This window comes from Nanorana parkeri, unplaced genomic scaffold, assembly GCF_000935625.1.
Source record: "Nanorana parkeri isolate BGI_ZX_2015 unplaced genomic scaffold, ASM93562v1 scaffold210, whole genome shotgun sequence".
Lineage (NCBI taxonomy): Eukaryota > Metazoa > Chordata > Amphibia > Anura > Dicroglossidae > Nanorana > Nanorana parkeri.
The window spans coordinates 837,772-848,494 of NW_017306478.1; the positions used below are offsets into that span (position 1 = coordinate 837,772).

At 46.9% G+C, this 10,723-nt stretch overlaps 1 protein-coding gene across 2 annotated transcripts in view; it reads right to left on the reverse strand.

Moving 5' to 3' along the window:
• SMAD7 (SMAD family member 7) overlaps positions 1-10,723 on the reverse strand; it is a 37,687-nt gene that overhangs the window by 17,240 nt on the left and 9,724 nt on the right. Inside the window, exon 3 of one of the 2 annotated variants that reach the window (XM_018555735.1) lies at positions 4,668-4,739. In XM_018555735.1, coding sequence (XP_018411237.1) covers positions 4,668-4,739 — 72 coding nt within the window. Of the gene's footprint in view, positions 1-4,667; positions 4,743-10,723 lie in introns of both variants that reach the window. The other variant, XM_018555733.1, reaches the window with a different exon arrangement.

Sequence of the window (10,723 nt, forward strand, 5' to 3'; positions counted from 1 at the left end):
TTCTGCATACTCTCAATGGCACAACAAAGAGATAATTTTGTGTCCCGGGTTGGGTAGGAGATGTCATATTTCACCGTCACCTGCTGAGCTCCTAATGACCCTTTTTAGGCCACTTTCTCATTTTTACTTTGAAATGTGCTTTTGAACATTTAACATGCATTTTAAAAAGTGCATTTTTACCACAGGCAAGAATAAAAAAGGGAATTTAAAAGCAAAACTCAAAAATGCAGTGTGGGCCTGCAGACAACTGTCCGGAGAAAGTTACCGGGAGCCCATTTACATTGCTTGCGGCAACTCAGCCATAAACAGAGGGGTCACGAGCGTCGGAGGTGTCTGCAATGTATGAACGGCACATATCTGTGACCGATCGAAAATTGTCCCCTTTTCTCCGGAGAACCGGAACAAGCCTTTCCCTTCAACCCAACAAAGAACGCAGTCGCCGGATTGATACTGCAAGGCCGTGGAGAGCACCAAAACCACCGAAAACGGTCACATTTAATGGGTACGATACACTGTGCACAAGGGCTTTGCAATGGTTGTACCCTGGGGTGGACCAATGAATATGGAATTCAGGATTCGGTTTGGCACCATTAGAAGAAGCAGAACGACCAAGGGGACTTGGGCATGCCAAGCCTTGTAGTTCAATTTCTAATTTGGTCTGTTGATAAGCTGCTGGTCCACCCTCGTGGTGACGGGTTGCTTTGTTTCTGGGGATTACTTGTGACTTTCTCTTTGGTTCTCACTGGTTCAAAAGTGTTTGAAATTGGCCAAAAATGGTCATGTGCATGGCCACCTCAAGATTGGGAATTACTTGGTGCCAGTAAACCTCAATTGCATGTGCAACAAGTGAGGAATTAGTCGATAAGGGGTCAGTTTTACATCACGCGGCTCGTACATTACTCTAACCCCTAAAAACGCTCATGCCAGGCTGAGACTTGAAGTTGCCCAAGCTGTTCCAAAGGCAATCTTATTTTTTTTTTTAACCAAGGTCCCTTTTGTAGCTTTTTTTTGCCTCAGAGTATTAAATTGCACAAAAAAATGATCAGCAAAATAATTTAAAAAGCCACAAAAAACAAACAAAATGGCTGTAACATGACACCGCCATCGTCTCCTCTGCCTCCCGCCTGGAGCACAGGCCCTCCGCTCGTGGGGCCGGACATTAAAGCAGTAAGTAAGAACGCAAAAAAAGAAAAAACAAGGCCACTGGTAAAAATCGGACCTAATGCAAAACAAATGGTTTTTCATGTGGAGGCGCTTGGCTCGGATTCATGGCCTGCATAGCTGAGCCTGCTCCATTCTTCATGAATCAACACTTATCAGGACCTCATTAGGAGGAGAGCTGAAGTTACACACAACTTTTTTTTTGGCTGGGGGAGGGGGGTTGGAAGTAAAAGAAAAACATCAGGGCAGATAAAACGGCAACATTCGTTATCTCCATAGTTGATAGGAGTAGAGAAACGAAGATGTCTGACGCCAAACTCAGCAGAGCACATATTTCACATGGCTGCGATGCCAGGATGGGATTTGCTCGGGAAGCCATATTAATCAGATCAGATCAATAAGGCAGCCAAGGACTGGAGAAGTGCCTCTGGCGGCAACCGCGGGAAAAGGTGGGGGGGGCGCACTTCAAAAAGCTATTCATCAATAAAAACAACAGAAAGGTGTGTTTTTCTTCTGGCTTTAGGCCTCATTTTTCCAATCTGCGGGGACTCCTTAGTCTCTTGACCGATGGTCACCAACTGGCCACTATTTTACGGGCCTGGCTGGTAAAAATGGGACTTGTTGCTAATATTATAAAAGGGAACTTTACCCACCAATTGAATTCCCCCCCCCAAAACAGTTACTTTTAAGGCATGCCAGTGTGTTTATTTCAGCTCTCAACCGAACGGTGGCGTTTAGCATCATGGCTGATCACCATGGCAACAGCAATCAAAACAGAGGCTAAGATTGGGCCTTCCTTGGCATAGGAGGTTGTAGTTCCACTTTAAAAAAGGAAAAAAGACTGTAAGACCAACATTTCCTTCCCTGAAAAAAAGGTGGCAACCCTGTCCTAACTACAGGAGCCACTCAGATTCTTCCTTTTCCCTCGCTCCTGCACTTGTGCGAGATCCGATTGGCTGTTCGGGCCAGTGGAGGACAATTCTTTCCTCAGACATAACAGGCTTAGGTGCCCGCAGGCCAGTCCTGGTTGCCAATAGCAACCATACATTCCCTTTTAAGCCATGTAAGCAGAAATTATTGGTTGCTATGGGCAACGAGGCCTGTTCTTTCCTCAGAAGGCCTGTGCTACTGTTTCATAGGGAGCTGGGCTACCAATAAAAAGTAAGCTTCTGGTTTTTATTCCCCACAAGCTGGTATCGGCAGTGTGATATCAGCAGTGCCTCCATCTTTTTGGAGTGGTGATACAAGGACCAAACAAGGACAGCTACCAGCACATGTGCTGATGACAAAAGTACAATAAACCAACACAAAACAAAAAAAGTATTTTTACAGCAGTTTCTAATATAGGCCTCAGCCGACCATGGTAACGCATGGCAACCGCTGAACGGCAGGTAATCGTTACTCAAGCAACACCCAGAAATCCTGCTATAATTTTGACTAAAAGCATTTGCAGATTTCAAAAAATTACCCCCACACACGCAATAACGACATTAAATCCCGAAAGCCAAGGCAACGCGAGGAGGAAAAGAAAAACAAAAAACGGCTCAGGCATGAAATAAGAGATATTGGCTTCAGCAGCCCGGGCCTCCAGATTAAGGCGTACCAGAGAGCCAGCTCTCCCCTTCAGGAGGTATTCAGAGACTGGCTCTGCCATTTCCTGCATCTCAATCCCCTCCTTTCTTCCCCTCCATCGGCAGCCCAGACAGAGATCTTATCATCCACGCAGAACTTTCAACCTAAACCCAGGGCGGTCCCTCGCTTGTTTCATGTGGGAGGAAGAAAAAAAAAACAAGCAGGGCTCGCTTTAAGAGTTATCAGAAGCTGACATCTTGAATAATCCGTGGAGGAACCCTTCAGGGCGGGATTAGAAAAGCTTCAAACGCTCGTGGAACTACAAGTCTCAGCTTGCGTAGGGATATGGCTGCGAGGTGCAGATCCATCTATGCGATCAGCTAAAAATTGAGTTTCAAAAAATATAACCATTTGCGTGAATTAAACATTTTGTTAATGGCATCTCCAGGGCTGGAGTCACCAATAGGCAGGGGTGGGCAACTCCGGCCCTCGTGCTGTGCTTTAACTACAAATCCCAGCATGCCTCTGCCTCTGGGAGTCATGCCTGTAACTGTCAGTCTTGCAATGCCTCATGGAAGTTGTAGTTCCACAACAGATGGAGGGTCGGAGTTGCCCACCCCTGCCAATAGGCATAGCAGGCTTTTGGCTACTATGACCCAATCTGTTCCCCGTCGCGCAACTATACGTCACAAGGGGGCAGGGAATGCCCCCGCGTAAACTGCCGCCACTGATTGGGTCAGGAAGAGGGGGTGGTGGTCACAGCTTTGAGCGGGGCTTGGGTGAACTGGGTTTGCACCAATCCCAGCCTCATCCCTACTCTTAAAACATAGGAACTTTGCCGTTGAGTATCATGATGAAGTGGGTGGTCGTAGACACAACTGGTGACCATTGTCACTGAAAGAGAAAGTGGGGGGAAATCCCAAATCTTAGCGTTGTCACCACAACTGGAGGTGACAGAGACCCTCCAATGGGGACACCTGTTCTAGTAACCGGCTAAAAGGGGAGTTCTTCTCGCTTTGGGAGATTTCCTCCAACTTCCTTTTGCCTCTGCAGGGCGGGAAGTGAAGGCAAATCTCCCCAATAAAGCATTTTAAGCCAAAATAAAACAGTTTGGGCAACCTCGCCACTCCAGCTGTGATGAAACTACGAATCCCGTCATCCCTCTGTCTGTGCCTGTGGCAGGTCAGTCTAGCAATGCCCCATGGGACTTGTAGTAGTACTACAACAGCTGAAGTGCCCAGGTTGCCCATTCCTGAGCTATTACTTCAACCCAAAACTAGAAAGCTGTAACCTAATGAAGCAATAATGGCCGCCCACAGGATAGCCCATCAAATATGGAGGCTCTTTGGCCATGCTGCTCCCACAATGCACTGCAGCCTGGTCCTTCTATAAAATGATATATTTTAGGCACTTTTTTTTCCCCCTTTTGCTTCCTCCTCGGCGCTGACATCTGGAACTGAAAATATATAGACTGCTGGGGCCTCCCGGCAAAATCCTTAATGAAGACTTGAGAAGAATTTACTGTTGATTTCTGTTTTTCATTTTTTTCCCCCCTCCTCCCTTCCTTTTACAGATGAGGGTCTGCTTGCCTATAACAGCCCAATTAAGTACTGTTCAGTCCAACTTTAACGACCTTCAGTTCTGTAGCACGATGGTATGTTTGCCTAGTAAACGTGCAAGACTTTTCTTTAAGCGTACCCGCAAAAATTCATTTAGGGCCGGCACTGAGTGTAGGAGGGACAGAGATATAGGGGGCCTCCTGCCCCGACACAAGCCAAGCAACAACAAAACCAGCCATTCAAATCTGGTAACCGCCGGCAACAGCACAAAAAACGCTACAAAAAGGTATAAAAGGAATAAAAACACAATTCTGCAACCGTCAACAAAATATTAGAAAAATAACCATTTCAAAAGGAACTGGAGCGAGATCTCACCTGAAAGCCCCTCAGGGGCCAAATAATTAGATCCCCCTGTCTCTGTAGAGGAAGGCACGAAGTCTGGACAATCTGCTGAAAAGGAAACAAAGAGTTTGTTAATTTGGAGGTCTTGTTCAATATTATTATTAATATACAGGATCTATATAGTGCTAGCAGTTTGCGCATTACTTTATAATAGAAGGAAGACATTACAGTTCCAAAACAAGCTTGTTAGGAGGGCCCAGCCGGTCTAGACAAGTGGCTGACTACTAACGTGCATAGATGTAACTTTTAACAAGCAGAAAAAAACTTTACTAGCCGAAATGACATGTCAATCTGTGCGGTCGGTTTTATGATCCAGGTCCCCCCTCTCCACAATGCATACCTGGTCTCTCAGACCTCAGCTACAGTAAAGCAGCACAGCTTGGTCCAGGACACAACCCTGGCCTGCTGAATGGGCAGTAAAAAGAAGTACCAGCGCACCGGAGGAGTACCAGCCCACCGGAGGAGTACCAGCGCACCGGAGGAGTACCAGCCCACCGGAGGAGTACCAGCCCACCGGAGGAGTACCAGCCCACCGGCGGAGTACCAGCGCACCGGAGGAGTACCAGCGCACCGGAGGAGTACCAGCGCACCGGAGGAGTTCCAGCGCACCGGAGCAGTATTCACTCTAGACTCAACCTTCTGCCTGCAGACAACCAGTGCTAGAATGACACACAGGCCGAATGGCTACTAGTCCTGGTTCTTTTCTAGCCAGTGCATGTGCATTGGAATAGGCAGTTAAATGAGTACAAGCACACTGAGTATTCACTCTGCACTCAACCTCCTGTCAGCAAGCTACCAGTGCTAGTGACAACACAGGCCGAATGGCTACTAGTCCTGGTTCTTCTCTAGCCAGTCTGCTGGGCATGGAATCGCACATTTGGTTGCACACACTGGATTTATTTAAAGTGTATGTAAAACTTTGGAAAAAGCAGGGAATGGTTAAGACTTCTGTCACGCTGTGTCCTATTGGGGTATCTCCTCTTAGGCAGTTGTCACCAGAGTTGGTGTCCACATTCGATTTCCGTACATTTCTTGTTCCTGTTCTTTACTTATTCCAGTGACAACTCAAACATTTTGGATTTCTCATCACTTCCTGTACCGGACAATGAGGTTAACTCCCCCCCAGTGGGGTCACAGACAGACGTTCCAACCTTTCTCTGCTCCATCCACTGAATTGAGCTTTTTAAATGTTATGAAAGCACATTCTCAGGCTGTTTTTTTGGATTACTTCGTGGGACGGACTGAATGGCTCCTGAATTCTACAACCCCCTCGACTTTCTTGCGCGACCGCATTTGTAAAGCGATGGTGAATCATGGGAATTGTAAATGATGACAAGTAATATGAAAAATTAATTTTAGGACATTCCCCAGCAATCACGTGTCACAACCCGGCGTATCCGGGGCCAACGTTCCCTCGATATCCACAAAAAGAAGGGAGATTTTTTTTTTTTTTTTTAAATTGCACAAAATGATTAAAAAGAAAATGACGGTTTAGGAATCTCTGTTTTCATGGAAACATGAAACAGAACACAGCTAATGAATCCTGGAGAAGCAGCAATAGAAACAAAATGTTGCAATGTCTTTTCTGCATTAATGAGACCCGGAGCACAAAAAAAAAAAAACAAACCTACACACAAAGGCCAGGAGCCCCGGGGGCCACTAGCTGGAGGCTGATTTTTTATATATTTAAAGGGGATATAACTGCAGAGAAAGGATTTGAACTATGAATGGGGGGGGAGGGGGGGGGGAATTATTAAAGCTGAACACTGGGCACAAAAAAGTTCTATTGAGCCTATTCCTCATATATAAATCCACTTTGTGCACCAAACACAGTTATTACCTTCCAAAAGTAGCAGTGACATCATCACTGTGCTGCGCATAGCCTGTGCAGGGAGCAGAGCTGTGGGAGGGGGCCCAGCAGGCTCCACCCACTATAGGATGGGGTGGAGACAAGACCAGTCATCCTGTACAAGGAGAGAGAGCAAAGCTGTGGGAGTGGCCGACTACAGACTTCCTGCAGAAAAATGCAGGAGGGGGCAGAGACAAGTCCAGTCACCCTGCTCAAGGACAGAGAGCAAAGCTGTGGGAGGGGCTCACTGCAGAAAACTACAGGAGGGGGTGGAGACAAAACCAGCACAAGGAGAGGGAGCCGCAGTGACCGGTCTTTATTACAGGAGGGGGCGCAGACAAGGCCAGTCACCCTGCACAAGAAGAGAGAGGAGCAATGAACGGTCTTTATGTCAGGAGGGGGTGGAGACAAGAACCAGTCACCTTGCACCAGCAGTGAGAACAGCAGTGACCGGTCTTTATTAAAGGAAGTTCCAACACAAAGGCAAATTGTCACGTGGGATTAAGAAGACTCAAGTAAGAATACGCATGGCTCTTGTATTTAGACACCACATTTGGCTGAAAAAGGGAAGACTTACTCCTCTTGCTGCATATTCTGGCAGGGTGTGACCTTACTCATAACAGCCACATAAAGTGGGTGGAGTCCTGACCTCAATTGCCAATATCTTGACCTACTGATCCCAAGACCGGTCAGTAACTCAACCTATCGTCACACAACCTAAACTGGACCATCACTTTTGGTTGGTCTGCAAAAAATTGGACATGATGGGAGTTGTGCTGCGTGTGGAATAAGTCGATGTCCCAAGATGAAGACACAATTTGGCAACAGGAAAAAAAAAAAAACCAGCCCATTCAAGTCCACTAAACGTTTAATTGGGGCAAAGTATGAGCCATAACAGGAATATACAGTTTAACAGGAAGCACTCAATCAAACTTCAAACAATAGAGGAGACAGGAAGAGGAGATACTCGCGGAACGGTGCGCTGCGCACTTTCTCAACGTCTAAGATTTTTTTTTTCATTTCCCTAAATATCCTAAAAGGAAATAGTTTCTTCTTCACCCCTTCCTTACCGCTCGGGTTAATTGTGCAAGAAAGCCGTACGGCATTACAGGAGGATGACTAAATGGCAAGACTGTGCCAGTGCCAACATCCAGTACGACGCGCTTCCAGCCCCGGAGCGCGATGCACACCGTGGACGCAAATCGCTGCACTCCCGCGTATGACGGCAGCGACGCCTCAGGTTATGCAGGAACTTGGCAGGGAGACAACAGAGAAGAAAAAAAAGAAGGGACATTTTATTTTGTCGTCTCAGGAAATAACTGAGGCTGCCTTGCTTTCAGCCTTGACAGAGAAGGACCCACAAACTTCTGACTCCTCCTCCTGCGAGCGAGGTGCTGTCAGCCATTTTTAAATGCCTCAGGAATAAATACTCAAGGCTGGCACGGAATTAGGTTGCAGACAAATATATACACACACACACCTCTGTGCCACAGGGGAAACCTTGCCACTCCAGCTGTGGCAAAACGACAAATCCCATCATGCCTTTGCCTCTGGGAGTCATGCCTGTGGCTGTCGTCTTGCAAAGCCTCACGGGACTTGTAGTTCCACAACAGCTGGAGTGCCCCCCCCCAAAAAAAAACCCGTTGATGTGCCAACAGCGAGCGCCTAACTTCTTGCTGCCTCTGCTGAACTGCAGTCCCGAGCAGTGTTGTCAGCCCTGTCTGAACACCTCCCTTTCATTGTTATGGGGATGGGAAGAGGAAGGTGTGTTCTGTAGTCCAGGAGGGGAAATCTCAGACAGGGCTGACAGCGCTGCTTTGGGATTTCAGCACAGCAGAAGCACAGCTCACATAAAGTCAGGAGCTCACTGGATTTCTGGAAGGCTCAATAGGCATTCATAATGGGATTAAACACGGGGACATGTGCATGGATTGCAGAGATATACTCATTATTTTTATATTTTGCCCAGACATTTAACAACTCCACCAACTTCAAACAGCTCAGCTCACACCCTGCGACATCCCCGTCATTAAAGGAAAGCTTTACCCTTATGATTCACACTGGATACACAGAGAGATCTGAGCCATCAATATGAACATTCCATGGAAGGCTAGCAGTAAGGGGAGGGGTCAAAGGACTAACTTTTAGGGGCAGAAGAGCCACAAGGCATTTCACAAATGGGTACAGTCTGTCACAGATAGGCAAGCAAGCCCCCCATCCATGTAACCCCCCCCCCCCGCCAAAAAACATAATTTTGTTTTTGTGCCCCCAACTCCACTACATCACAGTACATACATCAAGATACGAACTTCATGGGAGCCCATCAACCCCAACTCGCCAAGGACACGCAATGGCCACACATGGAGCCTAATTGTAAGACTCCTGACTCATGTCCAACTATTAGAAACATGGCGATGATGGTGGTGGTGGTGATGGGGGCACGGATATTGATTATTGGCAAAAGGAAACTTTCCGATATTCAAATCAATTGCTCGCTGATCATACCATTCAGGAACGTGGGCAGTTGTGATTCATAAGTCTCATGGCCCTTCGGTAGAATGCGCAAATTTGCATTCGATTCCAGCGAATTGAACATTTGCATTCTATACGAGTCACTGCACTCACTGCGACCCATACATGAGATTACGCAATCACCGATAACAGCTTCCACATTCAGCAGGGGTGAGCAACTCCGGCTCTCCAGATGTTGTGGAACTACAAGTCCCATGAGGCATTGCAAGGCTACAAGTTACAGGCATGACGGGATTTGTAGTTGAAGCACAGCTGGAGGGCTGGAGTTGCCCGCCCCTGACATACACCAATATACAATAGCAGCCACTTTACGCCTTGTGCCAACCCCATTTTCCCTAGTTTTGGTGAATGGGAAAAATGGCTGCCACCATGCCACAGCCAACCGGAAGTCTATTACTGTATCAGCTCACCATCCATTTTCCCCACAACAGATGTCACTGCTTTTTAGCATTGGCGACACATCAGCGTGCGTTTTGTGACCTTTCGCGGCCCTATAACTAATAACCTGGCCCATCCAGCGAGCCAATTTTTTTGTTTCTTTATCATTAAGAACAAGGAGGGCGACCGCGCTTCCCTTCTTGTTAAACTGGTTATGACTTCACAGTGTTCCATTACAGAACTGCGTTCCTGTTTCTCACCTAGAAACGCAAAATAAACAGAGGGTACACACTGCGCCGCTTGCCCAAAAAAGAAAAAAAGAAATTCCAACATTTCTCCTCTGCACGAGAGCAAGAAAAGAAAAAAAAAAAACCCCTCCTGCGGGGAACGTGGGACCAGACAGAAGCCCTCACCCGAGGCTCGAAGGCTCGCAATAGCTGACAATCAGAACCTGCCACTGGGCATCAGATGCCGACAGATGTCATCTATTAACTGGAAAGCTCGCGGGCACATTCGGGATGAAAGCGTCAGGCGGTGACTCGTCACAGCCAATCAAAAGGCATCTTACAGGGATGTGACTTTGGCAGTCTAACAACCGATTGGTTGCTCTTCCACATCACTCAACACGAACAACTTAAAATCTATGTAAACGCCAACATTGCACTTCCCTTATTTGCCCCCTTTTGGCCTATTAATTATACCACGAAAAGCATTTTGTTATATCTGTTTGATAAGAGTAAAAACATGCCTGTTGATCCTGCCAGAAATGTTGTGAGTTGATAACTTCCTGTTCCGTTAGAAATCATTGTTCCCAGCTATCTCTGTGAACTAGAGAATACCTCCATCCTATGTCATTAGGAGAAGGGTTGCGGTATTCTCTAGTCCTGTCCTAGAGTGACAACGCTGCTCCTTCATATACAAAGAATGGGAAATGTTGTCACCCTATGACAGAAAGCTGGTTACTGGCAGGATCACCATAGAGGGAAACCAACTTGAAAAAAAAAAAAATGCAGCCGCCACATCTGACTGAAAAGTTGCAAAATGTTCTTGGATTTAGCTCCACTTTAGGGCAACAACAGAAGTCAGGTCACCAAGGCTTGATGAGGACCACAAAGGGCAAAATTTGCTACACAGCCTCTGGATGCTGCATTATAATCAGCCAATCATTTGCATCACGTTTGCCCATCCATCACTGGGCCATTTCATTTCCCCCCTTCTTTCTGGCTGACACCTTTAATGACTTCCTCCCTCCTGCTAGGAGCAAACAACC